At 43.9% G+C, this 21,099-nt stretch overlaps 1 protein-coding gene across 1 annotated transcript in view; it reads left to right on the forward strand.

Annotated features, from left to right (window-relative positions):
- Positions 1–21,099, forward strand: part of CLVS1 (clavesin 1) — a 99,032-nt gene that overhangs the window by 72,404 nt on the left and 5,529 nt on the right. The window contains exons 4-5 of the mRNA XM_066563442.1: positions 6,873–6,983; positions 8,112–8,347. Of these exons, the coding sequence (XP_066419539.1) occupies positions 6,873–6,983; positions 8,112–8,347 (347 nt within the window). The remainder of the gene's footprint in view (positions 1–6,872; positions 6,984–8,111; positions 8,348–21,099) is intronic.

Below are 21,099 nucleotides of genomic sequence, written 5' to 3' on the forward strand. Positions count from 1 at the left end.
TGCAAATGACTGAATTTTTAAAGTTACTGAATGTAGCAGGAGAGATAGCAAACATTATGAAAAAATGCCTTAGAGAATGTATCCCAGTGTTCATTTTGCAGTTCTGGTTCTCTGACAGAAGTACTTCAGAGCATCTTCATCTACATATGTGGGTATGAGATGTAAAAATAAACCAAGAACTCACAATTTCCCATGATTTTGCTCCAGTCCTTTGCTATTAGTGCTTCAAAGAAAAGAGAGCATTTTGGTGGGAGCAATTACAGTCACAGCTTACCCCAAATCAATGAATTCTTCACGATTGCAAGAGTTCTTTTTATGGTTGTATTCAAGCAGGTTAGAATGCCATACTGCTAGCCCTAATGTCTTTCTTTTTACTGTTTTTCCCCTGCTCTGCAGCTATTTTCAAGCCCCATGTACTCTGAGGGCATGCCAAGGTAGAAGCAAGCGATTTGCGATTATTGCCACCGGCAACATTAATTTTGCATTCCCATCTCCTCAAAAACACAGGGGAGCAAAAAAGAGATAAGAGAAAGACAAGCAACTTGTTGGGGTGGAGATTGGAAACTTGCCTGGGATCAGTGGAGGCACTGCAGAAGGTGAGGGAGAGCAGCCCCAGCTCCTGCAGCCCCAGGGAACACCTGCAGAGGTGCAGGAGCAGCCCAGTCCCAGTGGCCCTGGTCCTGCCTCCCACTGCCTCCTGCCAAACTAAACATCCATCTCTTAGGAGCTGCATTAAAATTAGAAGCTGAAATTGTAGCAATGGAAGGACACTTTGCCTTCTTGCCTAGCATGCCCTGTTCAACAACCCACTCTGTCCATACCAAGGGCATCACATGGAATTCATTTGAACATGCTCAGGAGCAGGTTTTTGATGGACACAGCCTATCCAATATCTGACAAAGTCATAAAATCAGGGAACAGTGACTTTCAAGCACTGTCACTCTTTCAGAGGTTGAATTTGGATCTGAAGCTGAAGAGCTGAAGAGTAGAAATCCTCCTTCCCTTATTGTGCCAATTCATTAAAATCACACACTCATGGAAATTCTCCACAGAGAAACTATCCCTGAACTATTAATAAAATCTTCCTGAACTATTAATACCATCATTGGGAGCTTTAATCCACCTTGGGAACAGATTATGTAAGAGGACAGGCCTGAAGATGCTGTTTTTATCCTCAGTTTACATGACATTTCACTTTAAACAGTTTTGTTTATGGCTGATATCTTCCTGAATCTGGGGGCAATTATTTTCTTTCCAGGGGAATTGTATTTGGATTTGTAGTAAACTGTCAAGTATAGTTGAGATAGAAGTTCATTGGGGTGTGTGCTTGGTTTTCTGATTAGAAAGGGCAAAGGTTATGAAAGCACTTTAAAAATGCTTATTTCTCAAAATTCAGACATTCTGTAACCTAGAAATATGCTGTAATATGGATTTTGAGCTCAGGTCTTTGGTATATGATGTCAATTCATGTAGTTTGAAAGGAATGACCTTGAGAATCAGGCTGGATTCATTCCTATTTTTCATATTCCAAAGATGGCTTTGCGTTCCCGACACACTTTGGCGTGAGGAGCTGCTGGAAAATCATGTTGATTTTTAGCTTCCAGGCAGTTCCAAACAACATCATAGTAAAAGGTTTCTGATGCATACTCATGCCAAAAGAAATAGGTGTTTTCATGGCAAGAACAGGCAGAAAGAAAGAACAATTGTCTCTAATCAACCTCATAGCTTCCAAGCACCCCTCCTAAGCTATTAAATGGAATATTATGGACCAAAGGTTTTCAGTTCCAGGCTCAGTTCAAGAATTTTTCTGCACAGGAGGTCTGAGCAGAGACGGGAAATGATGATCCCCATAACATTTTGCTCTGACCTGCAAGCTTGGAGACCCTTCTTCTATCTGAAATGAAAGATGTATTGAAGCCTGCATAGGTTTGGGGGGGTCTGTTGCAACTCCACCGTGTTCATTACTTTCTCTTTAGGCATGATAAAGAGGAGAATAACTGAAAACAGCAAAGAAGAAAATATATAAGGCAAAACAAAGACAAATCAGGCAAAAGAATAGGCCCATCAATGGCCCCAGTTTCATTAAATCAACTCAAACTCTATGTTTGGACTATTTTCTCCCTCTCAGTTTGCCTGTGTTGCTCTGGGAAGGTGCCACTGCAGCACCTTGATAGATATATTCCTTATTTTAGATCAATTTAAGTCTCAGTGAAGAAGGCCTGATCTGACTGTGGAGTGAGCCAGCTGTCCAAGAAGATATCTGAAGTTCTTTCACTGAAGTGTGGATTGGATGAGTGTACAGTGAGGTGGATCTGCTCAAAGGCAGATCCCAGAGGGCCACAATCAGTATCACAGGGTCAAGTTGGGGTCCTGTCACTAGTGGTGTCCCACAAGGTTCTGTTTAACTTATTCATCAATGACTGATGAAGGGGCAGATGCCTCCCCAGCAAGTGCAATAGGGCAAGAGGGAATGGGTAAGAACTGATGCATGGGAAGTTCCATCTAAACATGAGGAAGAATTTTCCTGTGCTCCAGGGTGAGAACTGGAACAGATTGCCCAGAGGAGTTGTGGAGTCTCCCTCACTGGAGATACTCAAGGATCATCTGGACACAGTCCTGTGCCATGTGCTCTGGGATGACCCTGCTTGAGCAGGGAATTTGGGCCTGATGGCTGTGGTCCTTTCCAGCCTGACCCATTCTGTGATTCCCTGCTATTGCTAAAGAGCAGGTTAGCTTGGTTAGGATGGGATTGGATGCATTTATCAACTCTGTAATTTCATTGCTGAGCAACATGCTAATGCGTCTAGCCTTGTTTTCAGAGGAGAAGACAGTAATGCCCAAAAATAATTAGAACAATTCATGTGTGCTATGTTTGATTTATAACACTGGAATAAAACCCAGTATATCCTCAGGATTGGGTATTTTTGAGAATGAATCAGGTTAAGAAAAGGCTCCATGATCCCAGAGTCCATTTCACAGTGGACTCCAAAAATGTACCTCATTATAAAATAGACCTTCCCAAGGAATCACAAGACATGAGAAATCAAAAGAGAATTCCTAAAAGCAAAAGCTCTCCAGCAGAAAATCAATTTCAGCTACTTTCACCTTGCCCCAGGGAAAGCAGCAGAGACACTAAGTGGGGTGTGGGAAATGTCTCATACATCTTCCTGGAACTGCACAAGGCAGACCTCCAGACAGGAGCTTTTCTTTCCAAGACAGCTCTGCTCTAATTAGGGACTTCTACAAAATTAGTATGTTGCAGTTCTAAACAGTTCTGGATGATTCCCATATCGAATTTCTTTGGGTTTGGTTTTTTTTTCCCCTTTAAAAAAAAAAAAGTCTTTGTCCTTGTTCTAATTGACAGGCTTACAAAAGCAGGTGGACTGAGGGATGAAGGTCAAATTGAACTTAATGTGCTTAATAGGGCAGGGAACAAAGTTCAGAAGAAAGTTACACACACATAATAAAATCTTCTTCGGTTAGTTTTTTTTTTTTTTGTTTGTCTGTCATGCTTCCTTTTCAAGGATCTTTGTGCACTTTTTGGTGTACCTTCAAAATTAAAAGAAAGCAATTGCCTTTAAATAAAATTGTTCTATTAAGGGTTTTCCTATAACACAGGTGTGTGAGATAGAAGCTAGCTTATAGACTTAACAATCTACGTTGGGTGGACATAAAATTAATTTTCCATATAAGAAAGTGCATCCTGCTCCTTTTTTTTTCTAGAGGCAGACTGCTAGCTTAAACCTCTGGCTGGTTCCTATAATTCTCAGTATTTGGGCCTTTCTGGGTATTGTTAAAGCTAGTCAACAGGTCCTAAAAAATACATGTTCCCCCTTGAAAATGAAGACTGACTGATGTTTCTCACTAGAAATTATTAATATAATTTGTACATTCCAGCAGGAAGGCAAATTTTTTTTCTTTTTCAGGTCACTATAAATCTCTGTGTTTTAAAGTTATTCCCCTGCTTCCAATCTTTCATTTCTTTACTTTCTTGTGGTTCAGACTCAGATTGGATTTTCTACACTGACATTAGCTGCTACAGTACAGCCTGGGAACAACTGTGACAATTTACTTCCAAAGAGCAAAGGTGTAGGAAACTTCTTCCTTATAGATACAACTTGTGGGATAGCAGCCAGCTTGAAAAGTATAGAATTAATAAGAAAGAAAGAAAGAAAGAAAGAAAGAAAGAAAGAAAGAAAGAAAGAAAGAAAGAAAGAAAGAAAGAAAGAAAGAAAGAAAGAAAGAAAGAAAGAAAGAAAGAAAGAAAGAAAGAAAGAAAGAAAGAAAGAAAGAAAGAAAGAAAGAAAGAAAGAAAGAAAGAAAGAAAGAAAGAAAGAAAGAAAGAAAGAAAGAAAGAAAGAAAGAAAGGCAAATATGGAACTTTCCAGTTTGTCTTAGGTTTGTTTTGTTTTTTTTTAGAATAATCTGTGAAAAGCTCCAAATCTTAAAATCTTCATTCCCATGTGTGAGGAAGGCAACTGAATTTGTGAATTTTGCATGAGATGGGCATTTTATGGCTCTGGTCTGCTATAAAACACAATTTTAGGTTATCACATGGTAGAAAATCACTTTGGGCTTCACACTTCTGTCAGTCCATGTGTTTTGCTAGGTGGGCTCAGACTCTGCAGCAATTTCTCAGCAGTCAGTTGAAGTCACTGCAACATGCAGCACTGCAGCACTTTATCTCAGTCAGATCTGCATCCTAAACTCCCATGAAATGCAGTGGAAACACACTCTTCTTTATTGAAAATGCACACCCCAACAGGACATATGTCATCCCTAAAGAGAATCATGGAATCATAGAATCACTGAACAGAATCATAGGGTTGGAAAGGATCTTAAAAGTCATCTAGTTCCAATCCCTCTGCCATGGCAGGAATGCCACTCATTAAATCACATTGCTCAGAATCCATTAAATCTTGCCTTTATCACTTTCAGGGATGGAACATCCACAATTTCTCTGTTCCAGTTCCTCAGCACCCTCTCAGAAATGAATTGCTTTCTAACATCTAATCTAAACCAGCCTTCTTTTAATTTAAAACCTTGTCCTGTAACTATCTGCCCAGATAAGAAGTCCCTCTCCCTCCTTGCAGCCTCCCTAAGGTACTGGAAGGCTGCAATAGGTCTCCCCAGAGCCTTCCCTTCCCCAGAGTGGACAACCCCAGCTCTCTCAGCCTGTTTTTGTAGGAAAGGTTCCTACAAAAAAAGGTTCCTATTCCTCTGATCATCTTTTTGGCCCTCCTCTGGACTCACTCTAGCAAGCTGACATCTTTCATGGGCTAAGGACCCCAGACCAGATGGGGTCTCAAAAGCTCAATTCATCATTTACTGGAATTTAAAATGGGATCACCTGTAATGTTACACTGCTTGTCCTCCTCTGTGCTGGCCTGATTACCCCATAGTCCTTCACAGTATATCCAATATGCAGATTTGTAATGATTTCAGATCTACTGACCTGTCTGAGGTGGAAGTGGCTTATTTCACTGTATAGCAAAAGAAAAAGATATCACTTAATACCTGAGGCTGCTCACAAACATTACTCTAGTATGGTTTTAGATGTCAGCCAGGGCAAACCACAGCTAAAGAGTGTGGAGAGTCCTGATGATGTGCCCTGGGTTCCAGGAGGGGCTGTATGTATACATATTGCTAAATCTGGGGGAAAAATTGACCTTGAAACAGCACAGAAGCTCTGCAGAGCAGGTGTATAAGGGGATTTTTTCATATCATCTCACAAATCCACCCTGTATTCTCACCAGCTGTGCTCAATCTCTGATGCTCGGGAGGAAGGCGAGAGAAAGCCCCAGGACACCCTGTGCTAATTGTGCGGGGAAGGAACCTGCCTGGGTCCCAGAGCCAAAGCCCTGAAGGAGGAGACCTGATTATACTCTGCTTTTCATGCTGAGCTGTAGGGGTTAGGAGCACACACAAGATGAGGACGGCTTCATCAGAATTCCCTTCACAGCGGAGAGACAGGCTGCTCTCCTCCCCTTGGAAGCGTATTTGCACACAGCCGCAGCGGTCGTCCCATTATTTATGCCACGCCGAAAAAAAAAAAAAATCCTAGGCTCTTCCTTGACTGGCGTTTGTTGGATAAGCTCGTAGGTACAAAACACTCCTCGCAATGTACAATAGCCTGTAAAGACCGGCCAGCCGCCGCCTCCTCCTCTGCTGGGCGTGGCGAGCTGGCGGAGGATGCTGTAGGATGCTGTGCGAGCGCCTCTCCAGCGGGACGCTCGCTGCATGTCAATGATGCCCGGGCTGTTCGTGCCGCGCCGGGCAGCGGCTCCCGCAGTTTCCATGGTGCTGCCATGGTGCGCTCTCCCCACACCTTCACTTATCAGCATTTCCCACCCATCCTCCTCCCTGTAACACGCTGCTTGCTCACCCCGAAAGGTCAGCCATTGTAATGATGATTTTAGCAGGGGGAGGCAGGGAGGCCGAAGGGTGAAAAGGTGAGCTCTGAGCAGCGCTGTGCGTGGGAACCGGGGGCTTGCCTTGCGCTGTACAATGAGAAATTAGAAAGCTTCCCCTCGTCAACCCCCTCTCACTTCCCAGGCCGGCCGAGTCAGATGCCCTGACGGAGTTAAAAAATGTTCGTGAGAAGCGGCTGGAGACCCGACTTTAAATCTTCAGCATCTCCTCGGCAATTGATGTGCCAGTATGTGGAGGGGCGAAGGGACTGCCTCTGTCCGCAGAGGAAACTGATACAAACGCTTACAGGCATCTTTTTTGTTTCTCCATTTTCCTCCTGCCCCCTCCCCGCGCTCATTTGCAGATGGAAAGAGACAGATTTTTCCTCCGACTTTCATCCAATTGACTGCCGGAGTAAAGCACTGCATCTCTTAACTGCCTTCCTTTCTTTCTCTCTATAGGACAGCTTTCCTGCACGTTTTGGAGGAGTCCATTTTGTCAATCAGCCCTGGTACATCCATGCCCTGTACACGCTAATCAAACCATTCCTCAAAGACAAGACAAGGAAAAGGGTAACTAGATGGGGGTGGGGGGTGGGGAGGAACCTGTAGACCTGGATTTTCCAAGTAGCTGCCTGTTTTCTTTTCCAGTTGTTTTTTTTTTCCCTCCATTTTCCATATGGTTTAAGAGAATTGCTACTGTTATTAAAAATTAGAGTTTGGAATGGTCTGGATTGAATCAATAACTCGGCCAGGGACCAGAAATTTGTTATCACCAACAAAGCATGGATACATTTTACTGGGACATGCTCAGGGATAGAACTGGCAATGTGGAGGGACTATCAGGCCTGGCTGAAGTTGCTTGCAAGCGAGGGAAAATTCAGTTCAATTCTTTTTATAGGAGTAAAAAATCATATTACATTCCTCCAGCAGGGTGACTGTTTTCACATGATGCTAACTCACTTGCTTCCACCAAAGGTACCCATGCCTGAAGGCTGTTTGCTCACACTGCAGAAGAGGCAGATCCTCTCCACTGAAACCCAAGTGAATTGGTGGGTCTGCAGTCATCCTAGCCAGTTGTTCTCTGCAGTCTGCCAGACAACCGCTGAATAATCCCTCAGGAGACCCCAGAGTCCACCCTGAGCTGGGTCTGACTAGGCAGGAAAAGGGTAGGACCCACCTGAAAGCAAAGAGGGATTAGAGAACCAAGTGTTGCTGAAGCAGCACCGAGTGGTGACACAGCCTGATACCTCCCTGGAAATGTCTGTCCTGGGGTGCAGGGCTAGAGGCCCCCTCAGATGCTGAAGTCCTCTTTATGCCTGCTTTTAGTAAGCTCCACTGTCACCCTTTTCTTCTCACTGCTCTTCATGTAAGCCTCTATCCTCTTACAGTAGCAATAATCAGTCATAATTCCTGACTTCTGCTTCTCCTGATCTGGTACTTAAGAAACTGAAATTGTTAACTGCCAAAAGCAAGCGAATCAGAAGTGTTAGTAGTACCAGCCTAATTCTTCAGCTGCCCACCCTGAAGTTAATCCCCCCTCTTCTGCCAACTGAGTAAGCCCTGAGAGCTTTTGAAATTCCCACCTGAAACTGCAGTTTCAACTAATGATGCTCCACACACCATTAGTGCTGCTATGATTGTACTTAATGAAGTAAGGAGTGGGTGATGACTTTGAACTTTCTTTTTTATTTGTTAAAGATCTTTCTTCACGGGAACAACCTGAACAGCCTCCACCAGCTAATACACCCCGAATGCCTGCCCTCTGAGTTTGGGGGGACTCTGCCTCCCTACGACATGGGGACGTGGGCTCGAACGCTGCTGGGTCCTGACTACAGCGATGAGAACGAGTACACCCACACCTCCTACAACGCCATGCACGTGAAGCACGCCTCCTCCAACCTGGAGAGGGAGGCCTCGCCCAAGCCCATGAAAAGGTTGGTACTGCCCTCAAAATCAGCTCTTTTTTGGCTCCCTGAACAGGTTAAATCTCACAGGAAGCGCTCATCTGGCTCGAAGGGAGGCAGTAATTTGGCAAACGTTGATGGTGAGGAGCGCTTCACTCTGGGCTGTGCTCGTGGTGTGGTGGGAGAAAGGAAGCCACAGTGGAACCGTAATTACTTGTCTGATTACTGTGCATGAAAATGAGGGGAAATTAATGAGCCCCTGCACAGAGCATTACAGGAAGTACATCAGGGTGAGATGCTGTCCTGCACGGTGCAGTGCACCCAGTGCACTTCAGCACTGGTCCCAATTCCTTGCTGCTGCTCTGCTGCTGCTGACCCGTTTGTTATCCATGAGGGATTTACCTCCTTGAAAAAGCAGCTTTTGTATGATGAACACCACTGCCCTCTAAAGGGAAAAAGAGTTGGTCTTCTCCCTCTGCTTCTGCTCCCACTTGCTCTGCAAAGCCCTGCAAAAGCAGTTGCAGAGCTGCTCTTTAAATGCTCTGATTTTAGTTCTAGTGATTGTGCATTCAGCTCTGAATGCTCAAAATGACACCTCTGGAGCGTGTTACCCTCAGTAGCTGGACTGATTGTGGGGATGGGGTCAGGAAGTCGGATTCCTGGCACAGAGCTGTGGGTGGTATGGCTCAGCCAGCACCAGCTGCAATGAGCCATGGCCATGTAGGCTCCCCTGTGTGAGTGTAACATCTCCACTTGCCTCACCCCTGGCATCCCCTCCATGAAACTGCTTTCCCTGCAGATCACAGTGATGCTTTCCTCGCTGCTGCCACTTGATGAGTGCCGTGCTCACAGGCACGGCGTCACTCTCCGTGACAGGGAGCGGCCATCATTTTGTCACAGCAAAATCAAAGCTGACAACACAGACAGGCCATAATGTCATGCAATTAATTTTGAAAGTCTTTCATCTTCAGAGGAAAAAGAAATGCATTCTTGATTCACAGCTCCCTTCCAGGTCAGAGGGATGCCACGCAGCTGTGTCTGCAAAGTGAGGCCTCGTGCTGGAAACACTAACACTCATGACTGACTGCAAGAGCTCACAGGGCCACAAGACTTTCAGGCTATGAGCCTGCATCTTTGTCATGAAGAGGGGTGGCCACCTGCATTGTCAGCAGTTCTCACTCCTGACCACCAAATGAGGCTGGAAGCCAGCACGAGTTTACAAAGCCTGCCCTAGAGAGCTGAGTTGAAACCAATTTATTTTTAATAAATATTGTCAGTGAAACACGCTGAATTATTTTAGAAAATTACTGATTTTTTTTTTATTAATAAACAATATCTCCATTTACGTAGCTTTATAGAAAGAAATCTGCTGGTTTTTAAAGCTCCAAATATGTTGAGAGCTGTTCACAGGTAAATCTTTGCCGAGGATCTGATCCTTGGCTGCAAAGAAGGGAGGGTCTTATTGTGCCCTCAGGGGAGAACCTCAGCTTGAAAATTAGTTCAGTGCCAGAAAACCCTGCCTTGAGGCAAAGCCTTCTTTTATAATCTGTTCGCTAATAAAAAAGTGCACTAATACAAATACAGGGAGGGGATGAATCTAATTTGTCATGTTGCCTCTGGGCAGACTAGATCTAACTTTTAGCCTAATTTCGTTACTCGGCGGTTAAGTCAACCATCTGATCTTGCACCCTGTGGTCACTACTTGCTGTTAAAGGTGAAAAGTTCACAGCTTCAACAGATTTTCTCCTATGAGTATTTGCTTTGATTCTTCTTCTCCTGAAATTATGGTTTGGCCCAATCACAGGTAAAAGCCTATGTTTAGAAAGCATGATTGTATGCTTTATTAGATTTTTTTTTTAATCAGATTTAAATCTAGGGCATCTTAAAAGGTCTCCAGACTTCTACCAGCATTACCTGTCTTTATATATTTCCCCTCCTTGCCTCTTTAGGTTCATTTGTCTCTAACACAATGTGAAACTCAGGCTATGACTGAGATTTCTGGATACTCCAGAGAGGTTTGCACTAGGCATAGGTGACCTTCTGACATTATTCTTCATCTTAAATATAACTCCCTCACAATTGTTCTAACATTTCTTTCTCTCATGAAAACAATTTCTAGTTTTTATTGAAAATATCTCCTCTGGGCCTCCTGCCCTGGCATACACTCTTAGGTAACATGTTAATTTTGTGGTTTTTCTGATGAAATGATTGGTTTAACAAAAAATAAAGGTAAAGGTCAGTGACTTTTTCTTTAGCAACCATGTTCCACTGAAAGGGGCAAATATGCAAAGACTGAGCCTTCTTAGGTTTCTACAATTTAAGGCTGAAAAGCCTGAACAATAACAGGACCTTTCCTCTCTGACTGCCCAGACATCAGTGCTTATGAGACTTGGCTTTACCTTGGGGGCTGAAATTGCAGTGGCTGTTCCCAGCTGTGGCACTGTCCTGCTGTGTGATGGGATGCAGAGCTGCAGCCCCTCCTGGCTCTGTGGCCACTTGCTGTAAAGCCACACAAGCCCATCCTTGCTAAAGGATGCCACTGGACCTGAGGAGTGTTAAAGCACCTTTGAGTTCAGTGCAGCTATAAGAGCTGAGAGCCTTACACTGTGACCACAGAGATGTGTCCCTGTGAAACGAAATGCCTCCATTCTCTACACCTGGAGAGAAGCTCACCCTTGACACCTTCTCCAAAAATAGTGTCTGTCAATTTTAGTAGCAGAGAGGCTGAGAAATCAAGGTATGAATTATAGATCTGGAAGAAAATTGCCAGGAAATGGAATCAGAGAATCATTGACCAAAATAATGTAGTAGCCATGTAACCCACATTAGCAAATGAATGCGGGGGGGGGGGAAGGAGGCCATTTTCAAGATGTTCCTGAAACCAAACTGAGATATAAAATAAATCTCCAAATGCAGGCCAGGAAAAAATGAGGCAGTGAGCAGCAGTGAGAGGGGCTGAAGCTGGAGCAGGTACCTGCCTGTAGGTCGGCTTTAGGACTGACAGCAGTGCTTTGGCTCCTGTCACCATGGCAGGGACGTGTAAATTGAAACAGGTTCACCTGAGAACTCTGGGCAGGATGAAGAAAGCAGAGCATATTTTTCCAGCAAGAAGCTATAGAAGACAGTGGATTGTTTAGCTTCAGAGAGAAAAGGTTGAAATGGATTTGAAGGGAATAAAATCTGGGGAGAGAGAACAAGTATTTGAGAAAAAGGACAATTTAGGCATTAGGCATGGGATCAAATGGGTATAAGTTGATCAAAGTGTACCTTGGCTGCAAATCAGAGGCCAGAAACAGTGTGCCAGTATGACAGTCGGACTGATACAGGAGTGAAAGACTAATGTGGAGGGGCTACAGGAGATTAAACTTGCATAGCAAAGTCTCATTAGATTCCAGTTTCTGCTCTATTTAACAGCAACGGAACCAGAACGTTATCTTCTTCCCAGTCACAGGCAGGGGTGGTTTTCCCTGTGACTTGCACAAGATTTGTTCTCAAAAAAGAGTCCTTGTTGACTTCAGAGAATGGAGATGTTGTAGATGGGGAAAGGAGTGAAAATCCTCTCAGAGAAAGGCTGCCACTGACTCTAGTCAATGACATAATCTTGAAAATTTTGAGATTTGACAAGAGTCTACAATATGGAAAATCTTTAATCAAAACCATTGCAATTTTTCCACCAGTGGCCACATGAAGTCCCACTGGAGCAAAACCAAACCAGTGGAAATGGCATTCCCATCTGCAGTATTGTCTGGGATCCCAAGTACACTATGAACAGATGGGAAACAAAGAAAAACAGCTGATGACTCCACATAATGAGTCTTAATTACTGGGGGGGAGGGGAGGGGGAGCAACAATAATAAAAATCCATTCAGAATGTATGTTTGTTAAGATTCAGCTCAGTGAAGTCTGAAATGTGCAAGGTAGTAAACATGCAACCCAGCATTAATACAGCAAACTTAGTTTAATTTGAGAGCCTGACTGCATCCATTAGACAGTCCTGAGAGCAGCAATGGCAACAGGCCCTCTTCTGAAGGATCTGGATCTATCCCGGAATCCTGTCACTCAAGAGTTTTGGGATTTCAGAGTCATGTAAAATTTGAAGCACAGGGAAGAATATGAGCTCCCTTTCAGCTATGGCCAAGTCTTCTGTGATCTCTGATGGTCAGAAAGGGGCCTTGAGTCAACAGGGAGCTCACACAAAAGCAAAGCATTTGCCTGAGGCGTTCATGCTGGCTTTTGTTGATGAAGTGTTGTTTTTAGGAGCAGCAGGAGGTTTTATCTTGGTGTACAGTTTAACAAATAGTTACAGTGGATGGTTAAGCCTAGCAGTTAAAGAATCAGAGACTGCTCCCAGCACATCACTGTGCCAATAGGGCACAATTTTTTGGCCCCATTCTCCCAACAGTAGGAGATCCATGTCTGTAGCTATTTGGGTACCTAAAAGCAGTGGATGAGCATCCCCAGGTAAAGGGATGGATTCCGTGGGATGGGGAAGATGTGAAAGATGTCTGTTCTTTGAAGTTTCCTTTATTCTCCAGTGTCACCCTTGCTCTTACACTGGGGTCCAGCAGCAACAAGTAAGCTGCAGCAGCATGTTCCCTCTCTTTGACTCACTTTTCTTTACAAGAACTGCCCTTCCTCAGCTGCATCTGGGTCACTTCTTGATGTTTGAACTTGCTCTTCAGTCCAAGTGATGAAGACCGTTCTCTGCCTTTGCTTGTTCCCTGTACAGGCACCAAGCACAGCCTGGGAGCTGAATGTTCCTTCTCTGCCCTCCCAGGCATCAAAAGAGCACAGGCTTTTAACCTGCTGCCAGAGCAAACAGGTTTGATAATTTAAAATTGCCTTGCAGAGAAGAAAATTTTACCTAACCACTACATATATATTCTGGCTAAGCAACCTGTCTTGTTTAATCAAAGTTATTTAATCAAAATATAAATAACGAAAACTTTATTCAAATTTGGGGTTAAAATTATTCTTAGGATAACATGGGTTGCAAGAGCATTACTAACACAGAGTAAAGTTTATCAGAGACTCTAAATTCAGAGTTAGGGTAAAACTTTCAAAGTAGAGCCAAGTATACTAATTATGAACATGTACAATCTGTGCATTATGTTTTTCTATGTAAAATAAAAACTTAAAGAATCATAGAACTGTAGAATAATTTAGGTTGGGAAAAATCTTTACGATCACCAGGTCCAAGTTAATCCAAGTCCACCATTAAGCCTTGTGCCTAAGCACCACATCTATACATCTTTTAAATACCTCCAGGGAATGGTGTCTCTACCACTTCTCTGGGAAGCCTGTTCCAATGTTTACAATCCTTTCAGTAAAGAAATTTTTTCCTAATATCTAATTTAAACCTTTCCTGGTAAACTTGAGGCTGTTTCCTAAAGGACTTGAGCACCGAAAGACTCAATGGCCTGACTAGTGGCTCATCAAAAGCCCCCATATTATGCATTTTGAAAATGCAGTGAAAAAGTCTGTTGGAATGCATGATGCTGAGTTACAGCATGTGGATTTTTATGTCCCAGATTAGAGTGAAAGGATTTTAAAATACAGATGAGGGTTTAGCCATTATTGCCTCCTGATGTGTGTGTTTTCAAAAGCCCTGATATATTCAAATGAACTCACTGCTGAAACTAATTGCTGTTTCTCAGAAATGGGATCCTGCTTCCAGAAAGGATTTTACAACTGGTCCGCCCTAATGCCGACTGGAACAGTTTTAGAACCAAAAGGGGCCATTCATGGGGGTGACTTATGTAAGGTTTTTATTTATTCAGACTTGTTTCTCCATATGCCCAGCTGGGCTCTGCAAGGCAGACCTTTCTAGTTGTTATCCTTAGTGTGACCTTAATGTTCCTTGGCCATATGTTTCCGCTTTTATGGGTCATGTTTTATGCCAGTTCACAGTCAGCACCAATTTACTGCAGAAGTAGTAAAATACCAGCAAATAAAAATCAGTATGAAAATGTGTGAACACTTCCCACTGCCCATGGATGGCAGCTGGGCTGCTCTGCTTGTAGCTGGGGTGCATTTCTACTTGTGTTGGGGCAAAAGGGAAAAATTTGTGATAAAATAACTCTATCATTCACAAGACCTATAACATAAGGCTTACATTCACTATTCTATTATAAATTATTTCAAACACAGGAGAATTTCTGAATGCTTCTGCAGAAATGCTTCCCCCATAGACAGATGATGAATGGATTGGTAGTAAAGAAGGTGTCCCAGGGACATGCATATTGTGTAATGTACGCATTATCTAGTAATACAGAGTTTAAAGTTATATATTCTGTTTAAAGTTTATAGCTTTTAAAGAGAATCCAGTGAATACATCAGAAAGAAGTGGAAAGCAGCCACTGGATCTGGCACATCAGCAGGTCCTTGGGAGGCTACAGGGGAGATGTTGCAGAATATCCTCAGGAACTTGTAGTGAGAGAAGCCAAGTGAGTTGCACAGCCACAGCTGAACCAAGGACAGGAGGGATGGGTAGCTTGGTACTGGAGATACCCTGGGATAAGGCAGGAAATCTGTTGCTCTCTGGGGGCATTGGCAGTGTGGGCTTCAATTCATCTGTTTGCAGTACTCAATTCCCAGTGCATGGGTGCACAAACACAGGCTAGAGGTGAGAATGGCAGAACCAGTGCTGTTCAGGCTGACTAAAATACTGTGTTGTAAATTATGTCTTCAACTGGCTATAAATTTGCCAAAAGTTTAGTAGTTTAGATTAGAGACATGACACTTAATAAAACAAATGGTTTTACACTGCTCATGTCTTTTGCTGTCCTGTGAAAAATCTGCTTACATCTGGCTGAGTTACAAGCCTTTGAAAGGGCAATTCACACATGCCCTGTAGAAACATATTTAATTTTAGCATTTAATGGCCCCACAGATTGTTGCCTCATGCTTTAGCTTGGCCTCCCAACATAAATAAACTTGTTCAGCTTGTGTTGATGGTTCAATGCCCACAATGTGCATCTCCTGCCTAGGCCGTGGGGTGTAGAGGGTTTTTGTAATTACAACTTTTACTTGTGATCACAATGGTCTCTGCACTAGGCCAATCCATGGCATGGAGCCAGGATCTGGAAGACTGACACCTTTTGCTTGCAGGGCTTCATCCTCCCTGCTGTTGGCAGGAGAATTGGAGAGAAGAGGATTTAGTGGTGAACCCATCTGTGTACTGGAGACTTGGGTCACTGGGATGGGAGCCACAAGGCAGACTGAAAGATGAGGTGGGCAGAAAGGAGTGGAAGCAGATGACTAGGACACACACTTGGTGGGCAACAAATGGCTGATGGAGACCAGGTTCAGTCTGTTGGGTACAACCCTTGAGAAGCAGATCCTGCTCTCTTCTCTCCCCCTGAGCCCCTGTGTCAGCCTGGCAAGTAGCTTAAGCCAAACTTCACACAGACTGTGAGATTGCACATTGCTTGTTTTCAACATGCCAAGTTATAGACTGTGGGGTCTAATTTCCAGAAGTACTCAGCAGCTGCCTGCAACAGAAATCCATGGGACATGTGCTTTGACCAAGTGACACACTCTGCCACTTAAGGCTGAGGGATCTGCAAAATCAGACCTTCAGCACTGGGCACCCCATTGGAGGAATACTTGTACCCTAATCTCACTGTGTTTCAGCTCTCCACATGCAAAATGAAAATCGAAAGAAAACCCACTCTCACAGTCATGCTATGGCAGTAAATGAATGAGCATTTAGGAGGCACACAAGTACTGCATTGATAACTCCACAGAAAAGCTCGGAGGGAATTAAAAAAGGCTATCTTCAGAGCAGCTTGGGACTAATGTGCAGCAAATATGTCACAGAGGCACGCGCTGAATCACCACAAGAAAGCAGAATAAAAAGCCACTTACTAGCGCAGCACTGTGTATGCTGAGCACTGAGGGAAGAAAGAGCCCTCTGAGAAAGAACAGAGTGTGCTCCTGGGGCCAGGGTGCAAGGCACAGGTCTGAACACCCACACACACCTGGCCAAGGGACTGCTGCTCCCACAACCTACATTTTAGTTTTTCATGCTATGGTGGTGCTTGACTTTCCACTCTAAATAGTACATCTGCAGGGCTGCTTTCATGCTGTAGTGCTGTTCTTCTGAAGGACAGGGAACTTTTGATGTACGATGGGGAAGTAGAAAGACTTATCCCCTTTGCTCTTTTGCTCTGTCCTCCCTGGTATTGCCACCCAGCAGTGAAGAGACTATGACTCAGTGGCAGATCTGGTTGAGATGCTGAGAACTGGAGTCACTGGAATGGGAGCTAAAAATGGCAGAGTGAAAGATGAGGCAGGAGTAAAGCACTGGATTGTCTGGAAAAAGGAGGCTGTTGAGCTTAACAGAGAGCTTGGTGGGCAAGGAAATGGGGATAAGCAGGAAAAGCGTGAGTGGTCATGACAAGTGCATGTGTGTTCATGTGTGAATATTCATAAAGTGTGAGAAGATATTTTTTCATTACATGGTCTGAATTTCTTTTTTTAGATATCAAATGCTGCACACTTCATAATAGCTCTGCTGAATCTGGTGTAAATTGGTGTTTGCTGCTGCAGGGTTGTCTTTGTTTGATCCTGTGACTAGGCTTACCATGTGATAGGTGACATATTGGATTCCAGAGGACTTAGGGTCTTCCAGGAAATCCTCACTGAAGCAGGTGCTACTATTCCTTCATTGAGAAAAAAAAGCATGTGGGAAACTCAGTCTACGGCAGAGAAAGGAAATGGTCAGGAAAAGCTCCCACCCATGCCCTTCCCCTGCACCAGACTGAGGCAAGATCTTGACACAGAAGTTCAGAACACTTAGGAGAAGGAGATATTGGGCAAATCCACACTGATGAAAAAAGACTGAGATGTGCACCCTAATTCCAAGGCTGATGGCACAGACCAACTCCTGTCCTCATTTCTGAGGCCCTGCCAGAGGAGTCTGGCTGTGTTTGCCCTGCATACGCTCTGGTTCCATCTGGGTCTCAGTGGCCTGAAGGCATGAGACTGTATGTGCTGTCACACACTTAAGCATTTCTGTATGTTTATACAATTCAGAGTGTCTGTAATAAGCTGAGAACTTCTCATAGCCAGTCAAAAACCTGTTTTTACAGCAAGTGCCAAAGGACACGCACCGCATCCTTGGAGAGCAGCGTGGGCTAAGGGATGGGTCAGGGCTGGGTGCTCAGACAGCCAGGCCGTGGTTAGAGCCAAATGTGGTGCAGTGTCATCCCTATCCCTCTTCATGCACACCCTGCAGTGAGCTGTGCCCATGGTTTGTGTGGAGAGAAGCAGCTGTGGCCAGCTCTCAGCTACAAAGGGGCATGGCAAGAACTGGTGGGTGCAGGGAGGATCAGGGTTTTTTTACTGGAGTTCACTCTGCAGCAGTTGCCTCTTTAGTGAGGCAGCTACTCTCACTAGGGTGTGCTCACCACCAGGGAGAAGGATGGTCACTGCTGCCAGAGTGGCCACAAAGTCAGCTTCCATTTGGGAAGTGCAGCAGCTTGACAGCACTGTCCTGAGGGTTGAGCCTTATCAGAAAGATGATGACAGAGTTTTCACACTGCTCTTGCCCCTGACTCATCATGCCAGTGGATCATTGCCAGCCCACCTGGGCCCCTAGACATTGATGTTGCTGCATCTCTTTGCAGTGCTGAGATTGGTGTACCAAAGCTGGTCCTCTGGGAAGGTCTCTGTGACACAATACTCTGCTGTCTTAATGCACAGCTGTGAGCCAACACCAGTGTAGAAGCTGTAAAATTGGTTTGGCAAGAGATTTGAGCAGTACTTGTGAGCCTGGGCACAGAACCCCACGCCGTGGCTGCTGCACTGGGATTATGCACTGCTGAGCAGGGCTTGCCAAATCTGCCCACACCACCTGGGGAGCATTTCCTTTCCAAGCAACTTCAATAACAAAAGGGTACCTTTTGCCCCAATTGCTTTACACCTGTACATCTGCACTGTTTCTGTGATACCAAGGAGAAATCCTTGTTTTTCCCACGCAGTGAAGCCATACAGTGGAGTGAGGTGTGTTGCAGAACACACTCTGAGGTGCTGCACCCCCCTCTACAGTCTGATGGAGGGAGAAAGGCAGAGAGAAAAATGTCCCTCAGACCTTGTCAGCAGAAATGTTTATGAGTGTGATATAAAAAAATATGTTCTGTAAAGGGAATGAATAACTGGGAGATGAACAGCCCTAAGGTACTGGTGAAATCTGAATGGAATTTAAGTGAAATGAGCAGATGGGAGGTGAGAGGTAGAAAACAGGGTTACTCAATGTGATCTGCAGTGTGTCACTCTGAGAGCTTGAAGCCTCCTGAATTTAGGGAATAAGACATGCCATCCTCCTCTTTCCTTCACAAACCCCCTGAAAGGAAGCCCAGCACAAAGACATCCTCACTCCTGTGGGCTGCAGCACATCAGCATTCCTGTGAAGAAGAGCATAAAATGAGGGATCAGAGAATTGGAGGATATCTCTAAAGACAAACATGCTGTGATACACTGGCACTTACTGTTGGCTCAGCCCAGGATTTTGTACTGTGTTTTTTATGGGAAACAAACCTGATACCCAACAAGCATCAATTCCTGTGAGCTGGTTGACTGCAGCTTTACTCTGAGAACTGCCTTCTGAAAACAGCACAGCTAGGAAGTCTGCATCCAGTCTTCTTACATGGTTTTTGACTGAATTGGAGAGAGTTGCATAAAAGTGGCCACACACATAAAGCCATCTGTTCTCTTAGACATTGATGTACATACCTATGCAGTGCTGTCATTTGAAATATATGGCCAGCCTGCTGGAGAAACAGCTGGGTATTGTTGATTTTCCAGACTTCCAAATATTCTTGCTGAACAGTAAAACAACCATGGGGGGTTTGATTGACGCTTTAAATGGACCACACTCAAATGGTACCTAGGGTTCAGAAGTGAGACTGACAATTCATTCCTCTTTCCATTTTCATTTTGTTCTCCTAAGAAAGGTTACCTAGCCTTGGAATCTAGGTTAGTAAAGTCTATGGGCATTGACTTGTCTTTTAATTACTTCAGATCACCACTGTGATCCCGTACTCTTACAGGAGCTAAGTCTCCCACAGGGATCATGTTAAGGAAAGACAGGCACAGTGTCTGCCAGCTGAGGGCAGTGACCCTATCTATGTGATACAAACAATTGTCTACTTGTGTTAAAATTTAAGTCAACCACATTCTTCACAGCCAAGTATCTTTCAAACTGGTTACTCAGAATTTTTAGCTGAGAAAGGAAGGAAACCAGAAGGTTTTGAATTTACATATAATCATTGATAATTCCAGAGCTGCAGAACACACAGGACAAGTGTCACATTTCTAGTGAGTACTGAAGGTAATATAGTGAAGGTGAATAATGAAGGTGTGAGGCAGTTGTGGCTGTGATATGTAGGAAACATTGCCTCATAAGTCATGAAATCTGTTCTGCCTGGTTTTAACAGATGAGAACGCATCAGAGCAGGGACTCAAATGCAGGTAACCCATGAATCATGTGTTTATACCATATGTTTAGAACAAATCAGATGAATAGCACCCCAAGAATGTTTATTTCTCTGCCATTTACAGCACAGAGTGACCACAGATGTCTGATAATGAGATGAATCAAAACACAAGCGACTAAAATGTATTGACAGGAGAAGGCCAGTGCTATTTCTGTTTCCTGCTTAGATGATTAGTTCATATCTGGCTCAGGTCAAAATGACTTGGACATTTCTTGAACATGACAAAGTAGCTGCATTCATCCTGCAAAGTATAATTAAATGGTTTTAGGCACTATGATGGCCTCTTGGCCTCCATCTGTTACTCCAGGAGGACATGAATCCTCTACAAGTCTTTTATAAAACCAAGAGCCATAACCTTCAGTTATCTAATCACTAGTTTTGGATACCCTATGGTGCCTTAAATGGCCATAGATATCTATGTTTAGCAGCTGAATGTCATCCAAACTGTGAAGGCTGACACCCCAAAGGCATAATTTACTTGTAAAGGAAATAATTGCCCTGTCAGGATAGAGAAAGATGAATTGGGATGGTTCAGAAAAGTTGGTATTTCTGTGGGCACAGAATCACAAAAAGGTTGAAGAAGAAGCCTCTGGAGATCTTCTACCCAATCCCCTGCTCAGTGCAGGGTCAGCTAGAGCAGTTGTCCAGGATTGTGTCCATCTGGATTTTGAATATCTCTAAGCATGAAGACTCCACAACCTCTCTGAACAATTTGTTTCAGTGTTTAAACATTCTGCAGTAAAAAATGCAAGTTCCTGTATTTCCATCTATGTCTGTTGCTCCTTTGTCACTGAGTATCACTGAGATGATTCCTTTATGTTCTACTACTCCACCCCATCACAACATATTGATATGGGAAGACAGCAAAATAGAAATGCCTTTGTCTGGTGCCATGAACAACTTCTGCTGGCCATGGGACACCACCAGAACAGTGTCCACTGCATTGACAGGGCCAAAGCCTGACCCCTGCATGCCAAACAAGGGACGTTTTGAACTGCTCATTTATCATTTTAAATCAAAATGGCTTAAATTGTTGTGCAAGAGGGTGCTTTGAATGCAAAGATGCAATTTACAAAGACTAGTCAGGGCAAAGGTACTTTGGGGTCTTACTGCAATTTATTTTTCAATAGGTTAAGGTGCAATTAGATACATACACACCTTTTCAAGAACCATGAACAGGTTGTCTCAAAAATGTGAAATGTGGTTGTAAAGTCCTCTGAACAAAATGTTAATGCAGCTATAACAGGGAGCAGTAATTTTAAAATAAGTCACTTGTGTTTT

The sequence above is a fragment of the Molothrus aeneus genome, chromosome 1, assembly GCF_037042795.1.
Source record: "Molothrus aeneus isolate 106 chromosome 1, BPBGC_Maene_1.0, whole genome shotgun sequence".
NCBI classification, from domain to species: domain Eukaryota; kingdom Metazoa; phylum Chordata; class Aves; order Passeriformes; family Icteridae; genus Molothrus; species Molothrus aeneus.